This window comes from Stegastes partitus, unplaced genomic scaffold (genome assembly GCF_000690725.1).
Source record: "Stegastes partitus isolate 25-593 unplaced genomic scaffold, Stegastes_partitus-1.0.2 Scaffold18, whole genome shotgun sequence".
NCBI classification, from domain to species: Eukaryota; Metazoa; Chordata; class Actinopteri; family Pomacentridae; genus Stegastes; species Stegastes partitus.
The window spans coordinates 1,180,210-1,206,709 of NW_007577749.1; the positions used below are offsets into that span (position 1 = coordinate 1,180,210).

Consider the following 26,500-nt stretch of genomic DNA (forward strand, 5'->3'; position numbering starts at 1 on the left):
ACACAGCTTTTTTCGTTTGTTCTTTAATTCATCCGTTCTAGTATTCCCCTCAGTGTCTCTGCTGTTCACTGTCTACCCACTTATTCATATCCAAACACATTCAAACACACACTTCTTGTTGATCTTCAGTGCCACACATATAAACACACTGATGCATATACACTGCCCATCAAATCCATGACTCAGGTCTTGGAGGCCTTTTTTCTATCCAGGCTGCGAAGCTATGACTCTTCGTTTCTTACCATACTATCCGTCATATTACCAACAACAGTAGGAGGTGTTCTTTAATGCACATCTACACTCACCAAACAAGGAATGGCATTATATACAGTGCAGAGAGTGATGGTGCACTTATCATTGTCAGGACTACTGATCCTTATCCTTCACTTCTCTCTCTATCACTGTCCGTCCCTTTGCATCCCCAGGAACCTCCATTCACTGGAAAAACACCTAGGGAGCCTAAACTAAACACAGCAAAACAAGCCTCTTTGGTTGCACTCCTGTTTTCCTCCCTTGTGTTCTGAGAAGCTGCTGGGCTGGGTTTTAGAGGACTGGCAGTGCCCCCTGCCTCGATACACATCTAGTTTTTTGGGGGGTGGGGTGTGCGCGTGTGCACATATGCTAACTTGACTACATATTGTAATGGAAGCAAAGAGGCGCTGCCCTATGAGTTGAGCTTTCGGTGAAAATAGAACTGTGACTAATTCCAGGGATGGCTGTAGCATGTCAGGAACGAGCATCACAGTTCATTTAATCACACATCCATTTTGGTCTGGTCCCAGTTCAGAGTGTGGAATATGTCACGGGGTCTCTCTCTCCGCTCAGCAGCTCTGCAATCGTTTAACTCCTCTGCTTCCCTCCCTCTCCTTCTCTCCGAGTCTCTTTATCTTTCCCTTTCTTCTGCTCCTGGGTGGTTCGGCTGGGTGACATGAGCTGTTAGCTGCACACAGGCAGGCCCAGAGTTCTTAACCGCCTGCTGTCTCTACTGTGAGACAGAATGCAAGAGAGAGTTTGATAAAGAGAGATGTAAGAGTACAGGAAAAACAAAGGCAGAAAGAGAGAAAGAAAGTCCAACCCTGACAGGGTCAATGAGTTTACCTTGACAGCGCACATATACATTTTAAATTCCCTGGCCGCATGTGGTGCATTTGGCACCAGGGTGAACCATGCAATGTCATGCTTTTGTACTATTAAGAAATCACTACTGTTGCATGCTATACAACAAGACATCAATCAAATATATTTTCGTGTGTTTTTTTTCAAAATCTGTGCGTTCAAATGTATGTTCTGTGAGTTCGTGTATGTATGTGTGTAGGTTAGTCAGATACTGCAGCTGAACAAAAGAAAGTGAAGGGGACCCGGCAACAACAATGTCCCCACATGCAGAGCAAATGTGCCTGCAAAGCCACTTCAATGAGAGGACTGGCAAGGGATGAAAGTTTGTTGGCTTATTTGAGTGTTTATAGCGTTTAAGGGGAGCTGTCATGTGCATGTGGTCCACTAAAACTTTAATTATGCACCTGTTTTTATTATATTATGCCCAATTCTTTGCAAACAGCATCTTGGATCTTGGAATTAAATGAGAAGCAGAAACTCTCATTAGGGTGTTTTGGGAATGCTGGATGTGAAGACAGCCAGGCACTCATCGGATTTCATTAAGTAGCTGGCACGGTCAGTGTTTCTTGCTGCAACATGGTAAACAGCTTTATGGCAGGCAGCTTTTCACTGTTACCACAGGCTATGAAGGAAACAAAAGCTTCCAAGAGGTAAAAAAAACACCTGCAGCTTCAGCAGAGCAACAAATGACAAGATTAAAACATATAATACAAAACATATATAACATAAAACAAGTATGCATGGGGCAACTACCAAAATGTATTTTACTGTTAGAGTGCAGAATCCATATTACCAACAGAGTCTGTAGCCTGGGGAGCAAAACTCATTAAAGCATACTGCTCTTATAATGTGGAGACCCACCAGAAGTGGGCCCAGAACCCATTTTGGTCCTGACTCATAATTTAAGAAATCAGGTCCTTGGCTTGAACTTCAGTGCCTCGTTGAATAGGCTGTCTCTGACCTCACAGTGGTCCTTTAAGTCAATAACTTTTTTATTAAAACGCACAGGCCACCAGGAATATGTTAAAAGGAAATCAAAATTAGTCAGGAGCTATGAAAAATTAGGTGTTTCAATTTCAGCCAATGAAATATGCTTTCCTCTGGTGTATTTCAACAACATTAGGCCTCATTTCCCGACCTGTCCCCTGTTGGAGCTGTGACTGAGTGACAAAGAACCACACCAGTGCTACGACAGGCCAGTTGGCGGACTTGCTGGCTGCCTGGGTAAGTAACTGGTTGACTGGCTGGCACAAGGTCTTTCTGTCCAGTGTACCTGTCAAAATCATGCAAAACAGGGCATGGTGTTGTGCAGAAGGTGTGAGTCAGAGTCACGAGTACCATGTGAGCTGTGGTACTCGTTGCCTAGTCTGTTTCCTCTGAGGACATGCTCAAATGTAGACATAACGCAGGCACAGATTAAAAATCTATTTTTACTCATTTAAACAAATAATTTAAATCTTAAAGGGAGCAGAATTAAAAGACGGTCCTTACAAAACACTTTTGTTAACTCTAAACATGGCTCAGCCCCCGTTAGTGGTAATATAAAGACAGGTGTTTGCCATGACAAGAATAAGGGATCAATACCTGAGCCAAACCTTCCCTTTAAACAGTCTTCGGGTAACCTAATAACTGTGCCATACTCATTCCACATTATAATAGCTGAGATCTATTAAGGTCAGTGGTTGTTAGGCTAATCAGCTTCCTGGTCTGGTCTGTGGTCACAACTATACTTAGACAAATACAGCTGGGGTTCTAGCCAACAGGCACAAGCACATGAATGCACATAAACAACCTCACACGACCACAAAAATGCAACTAATAAAAAAAATGTTTGCAAATATGCACATATACTTGCATGCCAACGCATATGCCATCACATAAGCTCACACACACCTGCATGCACACATGTACAAACTAATAACAGCAGGTTAGTAAGCCCGAGCATGATCAGCAGCAGTAATGAGGCTACAGCTGACAAGGGGCCTACTGCTCAAACAACCTGTAACTGGAACAATTATAAAACTGGGTGCCAATACTGACGTCTGTTGGAGTGTGTAAACATTGCTCAGCATCTGTAATAGTAAAAGAATCCACTTTCTGCAAACTGAGCAAAATGGGAAAAGAGACAAAAAGAGAACAAAATGTAAGCAAACCATGAAAAAAGCACAAGAAAGAATGAGAGAAAAACAGCAGACACATGCCACAGAAGGATAGAGACCGCAAACTTGCAGGTCATATGTTATTCTCCAGGTAAAATAATACCTAACATGGGGAGTCTCATTAAAAAAGTCATTTGGAAAAGTTCCAGTACAAACTCAAGCAGGAATAGGGTATGTAACTGGTATGTCGTTGCTTTGTACTCCTACAGACAAAAATAAAGGAAGTCTAATTAAAGAAGGCTGGTCGGGGTGTATCTCTAGGTATCTATACAATTAGGACAGCGTTCTTGCAGATGTCCAGCAATGAGTTATGACATGTTAGCATTAGCAAAGATACTTTGACACAAGTGAGAAGAAAGAAAACTGAGAGCTATGACGCCTGATGTGAACAGCCAAATGTGGTCAGCATTTTTTTTTTTTAAATATTAGATCAGAATCTTGCGGTGATTGAAGGAATATTGCCACAAGCAGCTGGTCCTAATGGTTTACACAGTGTCCCAGAATACAAGCTTGCAGTTTCCAGAACGTACATTTTTGTTATTACTCATATCCTGTACAGTACAAAAAAATCAGTTGCCTCACTCTTTCCAAAATATAACAACACAGACAGCTGTGGGGACTGGGACATCAGCAGGAGATGTGGAGCAAGGTGTCTGGTCCCTCAATGGATCACAGAGACAGAGGGAGGCATACTCACACAAACGCACTTTCCCTGGCACAGGTGGATTTTGTCTTAATTGGAGCAAAATGGGAAATTCCACATGAACTAGAACAAGCTATGCCAATAAACTGGTAAAAGCTAGTGGAAGGACTAAAATACTAGATTCATGGTAATAAAGAAAATCGACAAGATAGCTAATTAGTTTTGACAAGTCTCACAATGTGCGACTTTCTCTTGACTTCAACTTATCTGAGTCTATTTACAAAGTCCGCAGTAACAGCAATGCAATCCATTATGGGCTGACATATTTGTTTGATAGATACAACAGATAGCCACTGTCCTGAGACCAGTGATAAGTTATCTAAAGTTTCCCCAAATCACTCACTGTCACACCCTGCCTTAATTCACCAACACAAACATTCTCCAACTCAAACAGTTGACAAAATCCTCAAATGCTATTGTTTTCCAATTTTCAGAGCTTCTTTGGAGGGAGACAGACGGAAAATGGAGGGAAAGGAAGACTGACAGCTTGTACCTTTCGTCTTTTTTTGTGGTGCAGACTGATCTGAAGTATTGCAGAATTCCCAATCTCTCCAAGCCAAGGTCACTGACCCCTCTTGAAAATAACCAGAGTGAGTTATGGGCTGCTCTCAAGTCCCCTCTTTTATCTTACTACAAAAGACTCACTACAGTGTCTTGCAAAGCCTCCAAATGAAGATTATAAATCATGCAAGCACTTCACAATGAACAAAAACACCTAAGTGGCCAAGTAGGGGGTGGGGAGAACTTGTCATTTTACCACCTGGAGGTCAATTGGGTTAACTGGCTAGCATTTGGAAAGAAAAAAAATATCACAGAAAAGCTCATCCACATAACTAAGTAACTGATAGAGACTAAATAGTCTAACTCATTCATTATTTCTTTCTATGAAGATTCTCATAATGTTTTTTCAAGTCATTTGTTATTAACTGTATATAGTCTGTGTCATTGAATCAAATTGGGCTCTAAGGACTCCACTTGAGCAGACAAATAAGTTAAGTAATCAATAAGTGTCATTTCACAATACCATTTATGAGTGTCTTTAATTCTACATCAGTTGTTGCCCTGCAAAAGCATCATAGCCACGGGCAACCGTTTTTATTAACACAATATGTTCTAATTAGGCTCACATAGCACTGTCAGAGTTACATTACATTCTCTTTTTTACTTTCAGGTATCATGTTACCTTTACTTCCCTTTGCACCCTGCTAACTGTTTTTCCTCATGTCAGTGTAGTCTTGTGTTAATCTTTCACTGTCATTCCGCTGGTGTAATTAAGTGATTACAGTTTTATTCTATCTCTTAACTATAATCTGTAATGACATCCATTCTCTAACGTAACCAAACCCTTTAAAGTCTGGATCTGGGAATGAGTTAGGAGGAGGCATGGACTGTATTTGTGGCCACAGCTCAGAGTTTTGTGGTTCCCCATGGTCAAAGGTGTTCCATGTGTGCATTTCTCAATCATTGGTCCTGAACAGCCGAAACTCTTCATAGAAAGGAACACTCCACTCTCTCTTTTCTCTTTTCCTCTCACACACACAGACACTCGGCCCTCCCCTTCCTCCCATCTGGAGCACCCCTGACCCAAAACACACACGTATGCGCACAACCTCACACAGACACACATGAATACACACACACTGAGATCCATTCTCAGGAGAGGGCTTCATTACACAGGGATTACTAAAAGAAATGTTTTAATCAAGTTGCGCAGACAGCTGCAGACCGCAAGGCGAGAAAATGGCAATGACGTGGTTCATCAGGCGTTAAAGGAAAACACATCAAGAGGCCTGTGAGTGTGTGTGTGTGTGTGTGTGTGTGTGTGTGTGTGTGTGTGCATGATGGTGTGTCTGTGTGTGCATGTAGCTTCCTGCCTGTGTCCAACATGTCCAGCTGTGGAGGACATGCGGTTCCTTTTAAGGACACACAGAGATAGGAGACCTCTATCTGCAGACTGCAGACCTAATATCACATTTATACCATACAGATTGTGCTTCAGACTTTTATAGACCCCGTTATCATAACAACAACTGCAGCAGCCAACGGAAGCACCGGCTGTCCTTTATTCTGATCCAAGTAAGTCGTCTTCGGTATTTTTCTCCCAAGGCCTTTGACCTTCACACAGATGGTCACTGAAAATAAGAATATGGATTCCACTAAGGTTTTTCCTCCCAAGCTGCCTGGTTAAATAAAGCTTTGATTTATTTTTTATTGTGGTGACACCAATGCTTCCTGTACCTCACTACCAAATTTAGATTTCTCCTTAAGAAGTGAAAATTAGATGGGCTTGTTCCTAGGAGGCAGTGGAGCAGTACTGAGGCCTGGTGGGGAGGAGAAGACAGTGGAATGCACACCACAGTAGATGATAATCCACTCAGAGCTGATAATCCATCTATCCTTCCCTATTTCCCACTGTTTTCCCTCCCTCAAGCTTCAGTTCCTCAGATGACTAATTCAGGAATTAATAGAGTCTTTCAGTCAAATGAAAACATCTACAGCTGCTCCTGAATCCACTACCTTGGCTCTGGTCTATACATCCACATACATCTTATGGTTAGGTTTAAATCATATAGATATTCTTGGACTGCAAGAATATTGCCTCTTGAAACAACTTCAGCATATAGCATACACTTTAGGGCCGAATTTTAAACCATGTTGATTTAGGCTACCAAATGCCACTTGCAATCATAAGGGTAAGTACACAGGTTCTAGAGTAGAGTGACGATGGTTTTTCTAGCACTAACCAGTCTAAATGCTTAAAGAGAGGCATAGAGGCTTCCACCAGAGCGGGATGTCAATCACTGAGAGCACAAGCCTCACATTCGCTGATGCCATTTCCTTAATGCAACGCTCCTCAATACATCCATTGATCTCTGTCAGCCATAAAACCAAATAAAACTGTCTGACACCAGATGCAGGGGAGAAAAAAAAATCCTCACCATGAAGTTGGCCAAAATATTTTATGGACTGTGCCACATGAAATATGATGTTTTACCTTGCAGCTCGCAATCCTTTACACGGCGATACTTCAGTGTGAAAAGTGGAACAATATTACGTCATAGGCCATTCCAGGCTTTTAATACACACCTGTTAATACATAAAGCCTACTTGTTGCAGTTTGTACCTACATCCCCTCAGCTTCATCATGTGAAAGCTTTTTTCTCTCTGAAAACATTCCCATGTTTCTTCAAGAACAGGGAAGGGCCTAGAGAGCATGTGTTGCCTTGCTCAACTAAATGAATTCTCTGCTGCTCTCATGGCTTCCGAACCACAACTCAAAGCTGAGCATGACCACAGCAACCACACGCTGATTTGAGGTCATTCAATTATCCTTCACCATACAGTAACAGATCTGTACAACTTTAAGCCTGTCTACACACAGACCTTGATAAGTAAGGTCTTAACTGAGACCTTTATATTGATTACTTCATTATAAAATCAACACTTCAGTTTGGTTGAGGAGCACAGTGGTTGACACAGTAGCTGTGTGTATGACATCACTCACAAATTGGCTGTCATTCGTCATATAAATGTATACTCAGAGCACAGAAATTTGACTTTTTCACCCAACAGCCACTCCCAAATCAGTTTTCCTCAGCCAAAATGATTATTCCAGTTCAACTTGTTAATGATATTGGCTGCCAAAATGGCTAGTAGACAAATGTAACAGCCACAGTCAATGTTCTCACCACTGAATGCTGTTCATGTACATTTGCTAAATTTGACTTGGATCTCTTCTCAGGACACAGAAAGCATTTGTCCTCCTGTTCTTGGCTGCACTTGGAGACATAGACCAGGAGCAGCTTGCTATGACTAACTATGAACAGGAGTAATGAGGCATTACAATCACACCAGAAGCCTCATGCTTCAGATGCCTCAAGCAGCCTTCATAAATCACAACATGAGCTAATCTAGAGTCTAGACTACTGGTCCAGACATAGTAATGGACTTCTCAACTTCACATAAAAAAATCATACAGGTAGTGCTAAAAACTCAACTAACTATTGACAATGTCATAGAGTCAGACCAATAATTAGATATCAAGGGAAAACCAACATTCTTTTCTATTCTGAAACATTTGAAAAGCAAGTCTGCTTTTTGGGGGCTGTATAACATGCACCTGTAACGCCACATGCTTTAAGAAATTATCCCCTCAGAAATAGCTGAGCGAGAAACAGGGGCTGCTAAAAATGCCACATAAAAGCTGGCGTGGGCCTGAATTATGGCCTGCAATGCGACGAACCACACTAAGCTGCTGCTGGTTTGTTGGTTAGTTGGTGGGCCCCGGCCTTGGCCTGTCTCCATATGTTGCTGCCGTCAGGTGGCCCTGCATAAGGAATATTATATGGTGTGAGCACAAGTGTGTGTGCATGTGTGCTCGTGTGTCTAAGTGAGAGCGAGGTTAGGTTTGGGGGAGATCGATGCAGGTGGCACTTCCAACATCCCCTTCCTCCTCCCGCTCCATTTTTAAGTTATTTTTTTTGCAGGCACCGATTTTATCTTGAATAACACGTTTAACAGCCACACCAACTGAGACTCACTGCAGCGCGCCTATGAAGTTGAGGGGGGCCATACATTGCCTTTCATTGGGGATTTGTACAACCTGACGCCTCTCAGCTGCACATTAACTCACTGGGAGGAAAAGTGCATTGGAGAAGATTTGTGCTTTTTGCTTACCCTGTCGTTTGGTAAGCAAAAAGCCAAAATCAGTTAGTTACAGTAGCACAGATGAAACTTTAAGAATTTTAACTGTACTCTTGGTTTTCAGTTTAAAAGAATTAATAATGATTTCATATTTCAGTTTTTTGCTATGTATAGTTGTGTTAGAAGTAATAGCAGTGTTTTTTAAAACTTGAGTAAAGTTCAAAATCCTTATAATATTTTTACTTCAATTCATTGGGAACACTGCACATTATATTTTACATCAAAACATGAAGAAAAATGTATCAATATTTTAATTACTTTACTGAAAATGAAGGAAAAAATGATATTAGGCTGTTCAAAAAAAAATAGCAGTGTCTACATTTTTCATTACAAACTCAAATATTTACTCAATAAACTGAAAAAAATGTTAAGATTTAGCATTCCTGTGAATCACTAAACTAATATTTAATTGTATAACCACTGTTTTTGAGAACTGCTTGACATCTGTGCTGCATGGAGTCGATCAACGTCTGGCACCTGTAAACAGGTATTCCAGCTCAGGATGATTTGACAGCCTTCCACAGTTCCTCTGCATTTCTTGGTTTTCCCTCAGACACAGCATTTTTGATGTCACCCCACAAGTTTTCTATTGGATTAATGTCCGCGGATTGGGCTGGCCACTCTATAACCTTAATTTTGTTGGTCTAGAACCAAGATGCTGCTCACTTTTAGCAATTTCCCTGAGGTCTTGTACCAAAGGGATCAATAAACTTTTATTCTGATTTTTTTATTCTAATTCTAACTTACTTTTGTGTTTGGGGTCGTCTTGTTGAAACACCCATTTCAAGGGAATTTCCTCTTCCGCGTAAGGCAGCATGACCTCTGTAAATATTTTGATATAAGCAAATTGATCCATGATCCCAGGTATGCGATGAATAGGCCCAACATCATAGAAAGAGAAACAGCCCCATAACATGATGCTTGCACCACTAGGGTTCACGATCTTCAGATTGTACTGTGGCTTGAATTCAGTGTTTGGGGGTCGTCTGACAAACTGTCTGCAGCTCTTGGACCCAAAAAAGAGCAATGTTACTTTCATCAGTCCACAAAACGTTTCTCCATTTCTTTTTAGGCCAGTCGATATGTTCTTTGGCAAATTGTATCCTCTTCAGCACGTCTTTTTTTGAACAGTGGGACTCTGCTGGGGCTTCCTACCAATAGATTAGCCTCACACAAGTGTTTTCTAATTGTCACAGTACTTACAGGTAACTTCAGATCATCTTTGATCTCCCTGGAGCTGATCACTGGCTGAGTCTTTCCCATTCTGGCTATTGTTCGATCCATTCGAATGGTAGTCTTCCATGTTCTTCCACGTCTCTCTGATTTTGCTTTCCATTTCAAAGCATTGGAGATCATTTTGGCTGAGTAGCCTATCCTTTTCTGCACGTCTTTATATGTTTTCCCCTCTCCAATCAACATTTTAATTGAAGCACACTGTTCTTCTGAACAGTGTCTGGAACGACCCATCTTCCTCAGGTTTTCAGAGAGAATTGCATGTACAACATGTGCTGGCTTCATCCTTAAAATAAGGGCCACCTGAATGACACCTGTTTCTCCACATAATGAATGACCTCACTGATTGAACTCCACACTGCTATTATTTTTAACACACCCCTGTCAATTAAATATTAAATTACACAGACTCAGGAGCTTGCATATCATGAATGTTGGGTCTGTTGGTTTCACTGTCTCTACAACACCTACTGGTAAATTATTTGCCATGCAATAATATAATGTCTACCAAAAACAGTGGCTGATCTGGTTACTCGTGTTGGACTGCTATTATTTTGAACACAATTGTATGTTTAAAATGAAAGGTGAAGTTATTTTCTACCTTGACTATACCTTGACTTTTCCTCTAACACTATTTTGTCTTGTTCTATTTCAAAGGAGCTACAGATAATTTTGTGTGCAAAATAAAAGTGGAAGACAAAAATTGCATGGCCTGAAGCGTTGACTGTTGACCAGTGCTTATATACTATACTGTAGGTACAACATGGCAGGATCATTTCAAAACTAGAAAAAGCCCCTTTCAGCATGTCGTTCTACAGGTGGTCAGAGTTTGCGTGATGCTATTCTTAAAGCAACATTATCTCAGTGTCTCAACTAGCACCTACTGTAAGAATCCATGTCCACCCCCCGCCCAACTTAAGGTTTAGCGACAGTGATCAAGTGGGCCAAGGCTTAATGTTTACCCAGAGGACAGCACTCACTGGCAGTTACATATTAGCCGTAGTTTACCCTAAACACAATGTCACAGGTTGGCTAGAGGATCACCTTAATTAACATTAAGACAACCCCCAGAAAAAAATCAAGTTGTTGTGCTGCTTCCAACCCAAAAGTTAATTCACACAGACACAAAAAGAATTCAATCACAACTTGTCATTTAATTTCAACAAGCCTCTGGAGACTAAAACATTGCAACCAGGGTTTCCAAACAAACAAAATTTCCAAACTTTTCAAGGACCCATAAAATAATGTTTATGACCATTTCCAACTGCTGCTTCATACTGCTGGCAAATGCATGGAAATGACCAAAAAAGTCAGAGTCAACATACAACTTACACACCTTTTCATCATCCCAAAATTCAACATGCAAGTCAATCTGTTTTTACTGCAATTCATAGTTCAGTGAGTTATCCCAAAACACCACATATCCAGATTGTCTTAATATGTCTCTAACAAGAAGAGATATGAAGTAAGGTGCAGAACCATGTGTGTTGATGCAGGCGACTTTAGTGCTCCCAAATGTAAACCAACTAGCAACCTTGATACCTGTGAACATCGTCCAACATGGGGCCCCACATCGCTACATGAACTGCATGAATAGTCTGAATTCACCACCTTAAAGGTCCAACGTATTTCTGTGGTCATAGTCACTCAAGCCATTGATGCGGGTGTTAAAATTAAAGTGTTTTACTTCATAGCTGTAGCACCCCATGGTACCATGGTTAGAGGCAGACCAGGTCCACTTGCTGACTTTCTTTGCTTTTTGGCAAGTTTAAAAATGTCCGGTTTAATCATCCATCTCGCAGTCTTCTCATGATACACGTGCTTCAATTCTTTAACAACACTTTGAAGGTTGCCTCCCTCATATTGCTAGTATCAAAATATATTCAGCAAAGCTTGCACATAGCACAATTAGCACCTTTTTATTACGGTTCAAACCCAAATTTTTATGTATTTTTAAGAGCCATTAAAAGGCATTTTCCCAGCCTTTTACAGATTCAGACTGGCTAGGTTCCCATTTCAGCTTGACATCATGGGGGAGACATAGCTGGCAGAAGAGTTACTACTGGATTAAATACCAACACCTCATATTGATATAGCCCTTTGTACATGTGCATGTCAATTGGAAACCCATTCAACTGTTTGGGAACCTCCAAAAGTCCAGAATTTGCCTCGAGTATGTTGAAAATTTTGAACAGGTCTACTGAATTGTTTAAATATGTTGACAGTCAAGTTGAGTAAAAATATAGTTTTAAAGAACTGGTATAGCCAGTTTAACACTTGCTAGCTACAGAACAAGTAACCTGCAGAATGTGTTTGTTGTAGTTCATACACTTTTTTCCACCAAATATTTCACAGACCTGGGAGGCAGACTTCTTTTCATTTCTTGCCATGCATTACTATTGACCTGGTAATAGCCCACTGCACATATTCCAAAAATGAAAGCAATTTGCCTGTCTCCCACAACTGTGGTGAAGTGTTCATGTAAATAAATGCATTTGCTTGCATTTAACATTACCAAAACCAAAGAAAGCTGCGTGTAAATAAGGTGTGACACTCAAGGCATACAGAGTAAAGTGAAGAAGACGAAAGACAGGTGAAATTAAAATATCATAACTGACAATGTGTAAAAGCTTCCCAGCAAGTGATATTCCATCTAAAACCAAAGATGGACAGACTAAATGGGATCAAATTCCTGGCAACAGCTACCAGAGAACCAATCAAAAATAACGCAAACAATGCAATGGTAACTGAAAAATACTCTTTGACAGTTGGTATAAGCACAAAAAAAGAGAGAAGCCAACAAGGAAAAGCACCATCCCTCCCACCCTACAGCACCAGCTCACGCCCAGCCTGGAGAAAACACTGAATTTCATGACTTTTTAAAAAAAACGTTTCATGAGTTTATCTAACTTCATGGCTTTACCAAGCCTAGAAAATAATCTTTTAAAATTCCATGGCTTTCCAGGTTTTTCCATGACTGTGTGAACCCTGTACAGTGGTAGTGCCCATATGAAAGCATGCTAACCTGGATAATTCTAGTCCAGTTTCACCTAACCATGAAGAAGATTTTCGGCTTGTCTCTTCCTGGGAATTCTTATATTTCTTCAAAAAATACAATGTAGGAAGCTATGGGGTCACAGTCTGCAACTATTGTGGAATAATTATATTTCCTGAAAAATTTCATTTTCCCTTAAAACATAGAGACAAAGACATTTCAATCTAACTGAACACACCCAAAAGTAACCAAATGCCCAATAAAAGCCAAGGCAGACAGGGAGAAGATGTCAGGGCAGTGTACTTTCCCCAGTGAAAGCCCCTTGCTACCCACTGTGAGCAGCAGGAGCCTTTGTGGTGAGACTGAAGGAAACATGAGCTCGGCACTCATGGGCCAGCTCATCAGCAGAGGTGCTGGGTCTTCACAGACGCCCAGTGTTTCTCAAATCCCCCATGATTACCTGGCAGCAACATACGCATATGCATGAGCAACCTGCCCATTGACACGTGTGTGTATATGTGTGTATATGTGTGTCTCTGTGTCTCACTGTCTCTATGTCTCTCTGCAAGGTCTAGTGCTTCCCACTTTCTTTCATATTTCGTTAAAACTTCAAAAGCTTGTATGGCTCTGCTCAGTGTCTGCTTAGAGAACAGAACATCTTGGAAAAGGATGTTGTTGGAGTTACATCAGCAATGTGGAGAGGTCCCAAAACAAACATCAATACCGTCAAATTAAATGCTACCACCTGGTGGAGTCCATCTTTTGGCTGCTCCAGTGACACAGTGTGTCACTCTTGGGTTTAGCTTTTCCCATTCTAAAAGGAAGCTTCTGACTATAAGTCTATCATGTAAACTTTGTATCACCTGCAATCTGTAATACATTTGTGTTGTTACAAATGGAGTGAGTTCTAAATGGAAATCCTATAGCTTAAACCCACTGAGAATAAATGTCAACTGAAATTAAAATCCATTTCTACTTTTCCATCCAGATGCATACACAAATATAAGTAAGCATAACCGTGGAAGCTGTAGAAAACAATGAAATAGGAAGCAAATTAGTTTGTTACTATTCACCTATTATGAATGCTAGCTGTCAAACATCTCCGTCCATATCTTTCTTCTATTTCTTCTAACCACTGTCTGTACTTTGTCAAACCTGCTCGCCATCATTCTTTCAGGAGCAAACTGTCAGGTCGTGTTTATTAGATTTTGACTGTAGTGACACACGGGTCAGAAGGCAGGCTGTCTTTCCTCTTGCAAAGCAAGAAAGGGTCAAATACGAGTCACTTCAAGTCTGAAATGACAGAACTCATAAAACTGCACAATAAACCTCGGCCCATTATTAGCTACAGGAAAGAGATTGACAGTGAAACAAACAGACAACTGTTAAAAAATGCAAGAAGTGCTTTTGACCAGTTCAAGTGTCGGAAGTGTCAAGCTAAATTTAAAGTGGGAATGAGGCAAATGACATGAAGTGGAAGTAATCCTTTCCAGGGCAGTACAATTACCTGGGGTATTACATGTTCACGTATTTTGAGGTATGAGCACAATATCATCATGTAGTCTAACATCTATTCAAATCACAACAAGATAAGACCTCCTGCTGCATACTGTGACTGGACACGTACATACTGTTCTCCTTCAAAGCCATGCTCACAACATAGAATAACAGAGCACTTTCTTAACATGGTATGGAGACTCTGTAAGAGGCTGTCAGTGTTATTTCTAAGGATTGGTCCAGGCTGAAAGAAAAGCCACAGGAGGGCATTGATCTGGAAGGCTGTCAGGAGATGTGAAACATCTAGTGATTGTCAGAAAGAAAAATAACATCCGTCTGACATCTGAATCCACTATTTGAGGCAGGCAGGGCAGCAAGGCAGGGGGTGGGATGGGGAGCGGGCGAAGATCAAACAAACAACTCACAGTCTCTTATTAGGAGCAGAGAGCACAGGGAATCAGGTTCTGTCTAAAGACAAACTCACACATCACTGTGAGTGAAAGCCTTGTGGTTCCCTTTGTGGCCAGCTAACCACTGTACAGTAGATACAATGCCTGGAGAAGGAGTCAGGATAAGTCAAAACCATCTGCAACTCTTTGACATGTTTAAATCTAAACTAATGGGGGGAAATCGATTCCCAAGCTAGTGCTTTTGCACAGGTTTCCTGCTTTAACAGGCACTTTGACTGCAAGGTGTGAGAGAGGGGGCATAGTGTGTGAGTGTGTGTGAGTGTGTGTGCGCGTGTGCACTCGGCTGTCTGCAGAAAATGTGTGTGTACTGTATGTGTAATGCCAGGCCTATGCATTATACTTTATGAAGTGGACTGAAGTCTTTTGGAGTCTGTGCATCAGAGGGTATTTAAAATGATGGATGAGCCACTTCTTCAGCTGTCACTTGGGAAAACAAAATAACAGTCATCAACACAACTGCCTGCAACATTTTCTCCAGTTTGTAACTGAAGAAGAGGAAAAAGACAGTGCTGTCTAAGGAGATGAAAAAACATATTACTATATCCCTGTTTTTTTTTGGTTTTTTTTAGCCAGACAGAGGATGACTCATTGAAGATGTCTCGTAGAGGGGTGGGGAGACTTTAGAAGTTGAAAAGAGGACAAAAAGGGAAGGGAGACGAATAATGTCCAGAGTGTGGAACTGGACCAGTTGGATGAATGGAGAATGTAAGTGGTTAGACGAGTAGAGATGAAAAAAAAAAATGTTGAAGCTATAAAAAGCTATCAAAGCACCAAACGAATGGATGAGAACAACATGAAATACAAAGGAAGGTGAACTGTACAAACAAACACCGCGTTTGAAATCTGTGGCCAGCAATTTCTAGAGTGAACGGAAGAAAGAGAAATAGGATAAATGCAGAGAAGCATAGCTTACAGGGAGAAAAAATGAGAAAAAAGAAAAAGAGGATGGTGGGGAATTGTGTAAAATGAGAGTTTTGTGGCACTGTAGGGAGGAGGGACAAGAATAAAAAGCTTGAAGGAAAGTAGTGTTAAAGAATACATGGTCTTACAGTAGGTTGACAGCTGTTCTGCGTGTATAGAGTTTACCATCACGAGGCTTGGCTTTCTGTTTATCACTGGGAATCTTTGTCTTTCCTTACACGCTTGTTATCTACGTAACTGTATATTTTCATTAAATGGCCTTGTTGAAGTTAGAGCTTTATAAAGAATGAATGAGTAGCTTATGTCTGTGATCTTCCCTCAGAATACTGAAACAAATTTCTGGGATGCTAGGTAGGTGGAGCAAAAAACTGACTAATCTACAAGAGAAATCCATCTAATAAACACAATGTACTCTGATTTTAGGGTGCTTGGTTACAGAGTTTTTTTTACTTTGCAACTGTACTTAAAAGGCATAGCTTTTTGGCATGCAGGCTCTACATGTGCAGTATAATGAGTGAGGAGCAAAAGAAAAATACTGAAGCTGTGATGGAAATATTTCAGCTACAGAAAGGATGATGTTCACTACCACTAGGCAACACAACTAACTGGTTTGATCATTTAAATCTGCGACACAAAGGTCTAAATAATCAGAGTGAAACCAGATCTGAAACCCAAAGCAAAAAACTATTTCGGATGCCTTTGCCAGCGTTACACCATATGAGAAAGTTTCCAAATGGCAGAGAGAAATCACTGATGCAACTACTTCTCACCCTACGAAAGACATGGTACCAATTAACGCAGTTACTAAAGAGGATTTTAAAAACATGATCTGATCACTTGACAAGCTGTTTGTAACATAATAGTATGCCAATTTTTCTTAGGTTGCCATCCCAGAACGGTAAGAAAAATGCAAGGCACAAGTTAAAACACAGCTGTCACAAATGGAATGAAATGAAGCTACAATGGACTTGTGGTCCAGCTGGACAACAGAGTGCTACAAAAGTCTCATCATCCACTTTATTAATGAGAACTTCCAACTGAAAAGAAACTGTTTGCAAATGGCATTTTTCCCAGATGATCATCCAAGTCAGAACATAGCAAGAGGGCTGAGAGAATCATTGGCTACTTAGGGCCTAGATGAGAGACACAAAGTCTGTGTAACAACAGACGATGCAGTGACCATGGTGAAGGCTGCCCCATCATCACCAGTTTGTGTGCTCTGGCCACAGACTGCATCTTGCAGTTGGTAAGTTATACCCATGCTATATTTACTAAGCTGTTTTTCACAACACAATATATATTGCAGAGACACAATTCCAGTTTTTCCAATACTGTGCAACCTCAATTAACCCAATCACTGTGTCTTTAGTAATAATCTGGAAAACCTCTGCAAACACACACACAGGAGGTACACACCTTAACCTTTCCAAAACCAAAAAAATAAAAGCTATTCACATATGTTTGCCTCCCTGACTTTGGCATGCATGTTTAATCTGCTAAACTGATAGGTGATTGTTACCAGTAATGATATTCACAGATGCCGCTGGAACATCATTAATACGTATTTGCGTTTTCACATAGAATGCACAATATATGTGACATAAAATACATAAGTGTGAAATAATTATGTAGCAGACCTTGGGCTTAAGTTCACTGCGTGTCCCCTCAATCACGGTTATTTTAAAGAACAGCAAATATTAAAACCTTCAGCTGTCACACAGGTGCAAAAAAGAAGAGTACATTCCACTAACAGTATCTACTTCATAAAATGCGTTGACCATAATCAACATGTGCTGCAAATAATTGCCTTAATCATGCTAATGTGCACAAAACCTCACCTGGATCTAACAGGACAAAGGCACGTTAACAGTAGCACTTTTCTGCATAGCATACTTGCATGCTAGTCATATTGTATAGTAAGATCATTTATGGAACCCTGCTGAGGATGTGATCCACGCTCAGGGATGTTGGAATGTTTTCACTTGAACCAAATACACAAATACTGTTTCCTTTAGAGGATCAGGATAATGTTTTCTATTGTTTTAACATAATCTGCGGTGCCAATTCTATTTCTGCATGATGTAAACATTTTGTACAGTCTGCATGTGTACTGGGCTTTTGGTGATTTACAAGCTCCAACTACAATTCATACAAAAGCACTACAAACTCACCAGACTGCAGGCATCTGAATCAGCTTTCCATAGAGTGCAGTGCTGAAGGAAGGGATGATGGGAATGAGAGGCAGAAAACTGCCTGTATTGTCCCTGCATGTCAAGCCTGCCTGGAACCCAAACACCTGCACAGAAAGACATGTAGAATAAGAGAGAGCTCGATCGATAGATCGATAGATCGATAGATAGATAGATAGATAGATAGATAGATAGATAGATAGATAGATAGATAGATAGATAGATAGATAGATAGAGAGAGAGAGAGAGATTTTTTTAGCATTGTATAGATCAAAGTATTTACTAGATTCACAAACTTAAAAAGAAAAAATACACAACAGCGGTTATTGGGCTCTCATCTGAATTGCGATTACACCAATTTAGCCTGAATCTCAATTGTTGTCAGCCAATGTTGCACTCTTTATTTTTCTAAAGATAAAAAAAATATAAAATCATCTTATCATATGTGGAACCACTGAGAGAAAAAAAATTATGCATGCTATATGTACACTGGACAACTACAGACAGCTGCAATAATACTGCGAGGAATGATATGACTGGTGCAGTGTTTATGAAGATACATAATACTGAGTCTTCAGCATTCTTCGGTTAAACAGTTTGTAAGTAGTTCAGTAGCACAGCCATGTGTACTAGCACATATGTACAGACTTAAATGAGTGTGCATCCACACAGTAACAATTAGAAAGTACAGAAAAGGCAGCAAAAAACACTGATAAATATCTGTGTTGATTGCTATAAGAGAGATATGTCTCACAATCATATTGTCATTATCTACGCTAACACACATAATGTACTGCAACCTCAGTGTTTACATACTGTTAATAGCACACATGGTGGTAAAGTCCTGTTTAATGTTGGAGGTAGGATGATGGCTGGGCCCAGCTGTTCAACATGCAGCTGCTGCATATGCACAGAGCTGGACTCCTGCAAGTGAAGGTGTACTAAACCACTTTGCTGTGCAGATGGCCTAGAGCAGACAGACAAAACTTTGGATAAAACTACAATGATAATTCATTTATAATAGGACAACTGGTCTGAGGATGTAATATTACACACCGGAGTAATATATCAAGCTGAATTGTATGATTGCTTGATACAGATGTAGACATAATAAAAACCCTACTATGAAATACAAGCACACACACCACACACTGATTCACTGCAGCTTCCTATGGGAGACTAGATTTCTGTTCTCCATTCAGCAGTTTTCCATTCAGAAGCAACTAGTTATTCATATAGCCCAAGTTTTCAGTTGCCACTTGTCTGTTTACTTCTGCGGCCTTCTTGTAGAGCTCTTGTCGACAATCATGGAAAAGTGAGATAATGGCTAACCACCATCGTCAAGACAGATACCTAAGCTCTGACAGCCAGTGTCAATAACACAAAGATTAAGATAAGCCTTAGTTTATACCCTTTTCAAATCACTTCCTGAACTGGTTGAATTGCAGCCAAAATGACCTCCACCCTGTCATGATCCCACTGCCAAAATCCAGAGGTAGAATTAGAACCTTGGCAGATACAGATGCTGATTGGCTGATTGGTCACAATGATCCTTGGCCACTGACTGGTTGGCTGTTAACCCTGCAGTGACCCTGTGATAAGGGCTACCAGCATGATGTCCAGTAAACATCCTGCCTTAAAAACACACTCAGGCCATACCAGGCCAGACTGGACCACCACAAATCACTCCAGATCTGTTATCCAGGCTTCCTAAAGTTGATTAGCTGGATTTGCTGAAGCTGCCAATGTTCTATATGTACTCAACGGGACACCTGGGCCTTTAGGTAACTTATAACTACAGAGGTTATATCCTCTTCTGTAGTCTATTTATAGATAAAACTACAAAACAAAGCATGAGAGAAATGTACTTCACTGTAGCCATCCATCATGGCTTAAGTTTACATGTACTTATATAAACAACTGATAACATAGTGTGTAGGTAAACAAGACATTCAACAAAATAAATAATGCTTATTTCTAACTGCTACTGCTTTGTCATGAACAAAATACTAACAAAAGAAAAGTATTAAAGAATACACTAATGATTAGAGTCGCTAAAAAAATTCTTTTCAAAATGTGAATGTTAAGCAGGTGCTCCAACAACAAATGGTGTGAGAAGTTTGTGTTAGTGGGTTTCCTGACAATTGGCAAGAAAGCTTAAAGGTGTCAACTGATTGTCGCTACATTCATTTTCCACCATGATTATTTTAGAACAAAAATTTTACTTACTTACTAAGGCCTTTCATGTTAGGCAATCAACACTGAAAATACGTCACAGCTGCACAATACGCACCTGTAGCATCCTATCAGTGTAGTAGATGAAAACCATGAAGTAGACCAGAGATGGACTGGTGCTCATCACAAAGCTCAGGGCTGAGATTTTTATGACCAGTTAAAAAGGGGTCATCATGTAATTAAAAGGGTCACTGGGGTCATTTAAAGTAAAGTTAGGAGTGGAGCAAGGCTATAGTGCATTAAAAACATAATATACAAATAAGCAGATGCATTTTTTTTTGTCAAAATGAAAAACTGCCAACTAAAAATTGCAAATTAGAGAAAAAAAAAGAAACAGAATTTGTTTTCTGTAAGACTAGTATATGGCTATGAATCCAGTTTTGCACTGCGTGTGATGCAACACCCAGTGCAGTTTCTCTTTCCAAAAAACAGCAAAGAATTTTGCTGAAACAAATCAACAATCATGAACCAAACAAATTAGTTCATCTTTTGACTTATTAACACAGAATCTGGATATCTGACTTAGACAGAAGGAGACTGTAAATTAAATGTACAGAAATCAACTGTGTGTCATTTGCCATAGGGTCAATTTTTTTTGTATGTCTGCAAAAAGGAATACTGTGATTTTTGTATGTGGAATGGGAGTCTTTCTCTGTGTGAATCAATACTGCATGATAATAATAATAATAATAATAATAATTATTATTATTATTATTATTATTATTATTATTATTATTATTATTATTATTATTATGTTATTGTTAAGGTTGTTATATAACTATTATTATATACTCAAAGATGATACTCAAAGATGTGTTACAAAAAACAAATAAATAAAATAAAACAAAATAAAACAAAATAAAATAAAATAAAACAAAATAAAATAAAATAAATAAATACACACATTTTAAAAAATAACATACTGTTGTGCTCACCTTAAGGTACAGGTGTGCATAGCAGTGATGTAGCAAGTTGTCAGAAGGCTGGTTGAGACTGCTAACTGTCGTGACCAGCTCTGGAGCATACATGGGTACAGAGTGCTCAACATTCACCCTCTCCACCTGGAACTGCACAGAGGGTAGCGGGTGCACCGGCTGAAACACTGGCACAGAGACTGGTCCTGGTGCAGCCTGATGGATTGACAATAGAAAACAGTTAGAAAGATAATAAAAGTGAAAATACAAATCACAAATATTACACTTGTTGTAGTCTAAGCCAAAATGTCCATATCAGTCTCTCTCTTATGAGAAGACATATCACCAACTAAGATACTTCTACTTATTAATTGTTGTAATACAAAAATGATGATATTGGCTTAACATTTTGAAAATGAAATGCACGTGAATTTCAGAGCATCTTTGGTCCACCCTCCTTTTGCCCTAATGACAGCAACACTTAAGCTGCATGGACTCCACAAGTCTGGTCAAAACTGGCAGCCTCTGTTATTCCAGCACAGTCTTTACAGTGTTCAAGTGCCACTATAAATGCTTGGTAGTGTTGTGGCCAAATGACTGTAGAAGAAAGTTCATGACATTCAGCACTCCTTAATCTTCTTTGGTCTTCAAATAGTCCTGCAAAGCACTGAGGTATATTTGGGCTCAGTATCCTACTACAGTATGAATTCTTCTTCATAAAGATGCAGGAGAGAAGGTGTAGTATGTCTCTGGAGAATGGAATGCTTCCTTTCCTTGGTCAGGGTGAAGTCGATTCAGTGGAGGGGTCCAACTTCAGAGTAGCTAAACAGCCCCAGACATTCCACCACCATGTTTCACAGTTTGATACACTGCAGGATCATTCTCTCTCCTGCTGATCTTCTTACAAAAACCCTCCCATTACCACCACAAATCTCCAACGTGGATTCATTAGAAAATAGCTTTTTTCCCCCCCTAGTCATCTATTGTGAAATGCTGGTATGTCTTAGTCCTCCTCAAGAGTTTGACCTTGTTTTGCTTCCTGAGAAGTGTTTTGGAGTCACTACTCATTCTCTGAGACCACTAGTAGACAGCCTTCTTTAGACAGAGCTTTTTGTTAACTGTAGTCTTGCATTCTGTACTCCAATGGAATGATACAACTACTAACCTGCTTGGTGTGATTGCTAACTGAGAAACAGTGAGTCAGAGTCTATTTATTTTACATGTCATAACTTTCTGTGTTCTAACATCTTTCTAAATGTTTAGACATATATTATGTTATATGTTATGTTTAGGCATATTTCCAGGCTAACATGAAAATATGACTAACATAATGTTTTCGTTGTTTTCATTCTCAGACTTTTGGAACCCACTGTATCTGTGGTGACTCTCTGTGAAGTGTCATTGTAATATAAATTTGTAAAAATATAAAAGAGAAAACTGTCAAACCATAAATATTGGGTATATTCTGATATTATTGCAACATCTAAACATTTTTAGCAATCAAATCAAAGCTACCTACCACATTGCTGCCTATTGTCTGAATAGGCAGCTAATTAAGTGTCAGTTGTGTCATGTATTGTGCATTTAATTATCTTGCTTGACTTGTACTAAAGATTGTCACGTCTTAATTTTATGCAAACCAAAAAAACAAAACATTTCTCAATGAAGGCTGAGATGTAGCTGCGAGGATGTTAACTGGAGTGATGTACATCTGTTGGCATTACCTTATGTCCCATGATGACAGGCATTAGTGTGTGAAGGAGGTTGAACTCTGCCATGGAAACAGTGACTGAGACTTGGAGCAGGGTGAGACAAGTGAGTCTGGTTGGGATGAATTCCTCCAAGCGTGATATCTCTTCTGCAGTAGCTGGACTACTGCTCTCCTCAATCATTTCTACAAAGATAACAAGACAACAAAAAGAAATGTTTTAGCTTCAAAATAAACACTGCACCATACTGCAAGGATACAGGAAAGGTGTAGGATAAAGTGTAACATTCAAAATTTTTACAATAGCAACTGGTTTTACTTTGCTTTAACCAAGTGAATCTAACCATCAGTATGCAAACCTGTGGTGTACTACTTAAAACAAAGTGAGGCAGTGGGTAAATACCAAACATGTTTGGATTTTAGACTGAAGATTGTTTTACAGAGAGAGAAAGAGAGGTTAGCTATAAAGCACACCAATTTCCTTAAGTGGGTGCCATTTCTTAATGCCTACAGCATTTAAACAATGAAAAGGTCTCTTCCAAGAAAAACCACCACTTCATACACTACATAGACATGCACTATAAAAGTACTGGCATCTTCAACACTGTTCATTATAGTGGTTGCTGCCCAGTAGCTTTGCTTTTGAATGATTTAATAAAGCATTCATTTAATCAATAACCAGAAATAAAAAAGCGAACCAAGCCAACATCAAAAGAGGCTTGTAAGGTCAGCATTCACTGCAGTTAAGAGTGACCAGAAGACTGAACCACTAAACCGTGTCCAGGGCCCAAGGCAAACCAAAATCTGAACCCTTTGTTACAGCCTTGGCTCTGGTCCCAGGACATGGGCTTGTTTCAGTTCTGTAAAGGTTCTGTTGGGCTAGACTCCCATCTACAAGGTGGGCTCGGAACCTGATCTCAAAGCTGTTTTGTTCTTTGGCCTACTGCCAAAACCTGCATCAGGTTCTTCTGGCACTGCTATGTCCAATCTAATGGTACGCCAGCACTCAAGTCAATATCCACAGCAAACATTTAATTTATAACAAACATGCAGCTCACATGGAACACAGGGACATGATTACAAACACGAAAACACTTACATTTAAACCATGCAGGGAAGATGAAAACAGAAAAATGAGTGTGCACGCCAATATTACTAACCAATAACATATTATTGTGTAAACACACCCTGGACCTTGCAATTCCTGTTTGTAGTCAATATATATTATAAAAAAAACAAAAACTAAAAATTAAAAAAAAACTTGACTCATGCTGACACAATGCAAGAAATTTGCACGCTGGAACCTCCTCTCAATAAGGCCACATCTTAAAAATACACAAAGACACAAGCCAATTTGGCTTCCACTGACAGCTTGTTTGGGAAAGGAAGTGATTCTTTCTAAGAGTACATAAAAAAAAGAAGCACAGACGAAATCACAGGATGAGCAGAAAGAAAGTTATGCCCTTGACCTCTACTTCTTTTTGTAACAAGCACACAAAAAAAATTACCTCTTGAAACAAAACAGATGCCACAAAAATCACCTGCAGATTAGACAAAACCTAGACAGTCCAAAGAGTGACACTTAAGATCATCTGTCCTGCACAGTATAAATGTAAAGCACACCAGTGAAAATAAAAAAGCTAGGTATACCTTCCTGTAATTAAGAATACATTTTTTCTTACATTTTTTATAAGTATTTGTACATGAACTCTGATGTACCTGATTCAAAATCAAAGAAAAGCAGGACAGCAGTATAAGCATTACAAAGATGCTATTGTTTTTGTACAGTACAGACTTATTTGTTTCAACTGTTAAGTTCAGCAGGGCTAACTTAAAAAATAATGCAATTAAATGATAGAAAGAGCAGGAGAGCATATGTAAAAATATATAAGGCATGTGTTATTCTATCAATGACTGCAATGGCAACCTTGGTCTCCTCCTTTATCTACCCCTCCCCTTGTAGATAACTATACCGACCCATTTGCAAAAAAATGCTTGAGAGCAGATACATATAGAAACAGGAAGGAACACTCTGACCTACCCGGCTTTAGACAAAAACCGCTATAGTAATTACCCTATCATCTATTATCTATCGCAGATGCTGAAACAACCGAAACCTACGGATGTTATCATTTCACAAAAATCTTTCGCAAAAGAGTTATTGCTACAGATATTACACACAGACAGACATTCCATGTTCTTTCACAACATCCAAGGGATGAGCTCATCAATAGCTGCGCAGGGATGATCACTACCAAAAGGTGTTTGGCTTAACCTCCCTCATATGGTCCAAAGGGTCACTGCTTTCATGTACAGCTGTGTGTTGAAGGATCGATTGTGCAAGGAAATAACAATGTGATGAGGATACTATGAAGTGCAAACTTTCTGATCACGAGCAGAACAGAACAAACTATAATAAAGTAGGAGACAAGAGATTTGAGTAAGAGGGAAGAGAAAATATGAAACTGTGTTGAAAGTGTATAAGGTTATACTAGATGTTAGTGTGAGTTCTCTGACCTCGCTGTGGTTTGCAGTAGGGTTCATACTCATGGTCCATGGCACAGGTAACCATCTTGAGGATGCGGTGGATAGCGCTGCTGTGTAGCCTGATGTCTAAAGGTCCCACCACCAGCCTCTTGATAGATGTCTCTTGAACCACAGGCACTACCTCCTCCATACTCACTGCGGAGAAATCTTGAGAGCCTACAAACAGAAACAAATGTACATAGATAACTTACATATATATGTGTGTATTCAACTTTTTTCTTTTTTTTTTTTTTTTTAATATAAACTTGAGAATTCTTTTGCAAGTGAACAAAATCAATACCCTTTCCAAAGTCAAATTTGAAAAGTGCAAGTACGTAAAGAAGGTATCGTATATCACCTGCCCTGTTCAATGTACAGAATGTTTTTTTTTTTAACATTAATATTTAAGGTAGCAACATTTCCTTCATACTCCATTTTTAATTCAGTGTAAGTAAAAAAACTTTTCATGTGATGGGTGAGAACACAACACAGATAGCTGTGGTGTAATGCAGCAGCAGGGAGCTGCTCACAGAGACTTGAACCACTGGAATGATGTATATTCCAAATGTCCACTTTTCTCACACAGCTGTCCCTTCATTCATCGCAGGTCCCTGTTCCAGAGGTCCACTTAAAAGGCTCAGCTCCCCGGCAATAAAAAGGGAGAAATTAAAAATAAAAGAAGGGGGTGGATGAATGGCAGTGAGGGAGGAAGAGGACAAAGGGTCACAACTTGCTTTATTCCCATTACATTCCACCACTGCACTGAACATTCTTACAGCTCAGACTCAATGCTATGAATTTAACTTTTTTAGCTGAAAGGTCTGTGAAAGGGCTGTGTACTTACACAAAATTTTGGAAATTTATAAAAGGGCAAAAGGCAATGCCACTTCCCTTTCCTTTTAGTGTGATTTGGCTACAATGAATTAGGCTTAATATCAGCCATATGGCTGCAGTTAGAATGGTCAGTGGAATGATGAGGATGCTGAAATTAGCTGGGATTTAGACGATTTAAAAGTGTCTCCATTTCCTAAGAATGAAGAAAAAAAAAATTAATCTGCAGTGTTACTCTGATGTAAGGTCCATGGTAAGGGTGACCTGGGTCGGTTAGTATTTCGGTTGACTCAGAGTTT

The 26,500-nt window shown here is 39.7% G+C and overlaps 1 protein-coding gene across 1 annotated transcript in view; it reads right to left on the reverse strand.

The window, feature by feature from the left end:
• vps13b (vacuolar protein sorting 13 homolog B) overlaps nt 1-26,500 on the reverse strand; it is a 324,549-nt gene that overhangs the window by 251,181 nt on the left and 46,868 nt on the right. The window contains exons 13-16 of the mRNA XM_008292112.1: nt 25,362-25,547; nt 22,861-23,030; nt 21,158-21,352; nt 17,970-18,094 (exon numbers count right to left, since the gene is read on the reverse strand). Of these exons, the coding sequence (XP_008290334.1) occupies nt 17,970-18,094; nt 21,158-21,352; nt 22,861-23,030; nt 25,362-25,547 (676 nt within the window). The remainder of the gene's footprint in view (nt 1-17,969; nt 18,095-21,157; nt 21,353-22,860; nt 23,031-25,361; nt 25,548-26,500) is intronic.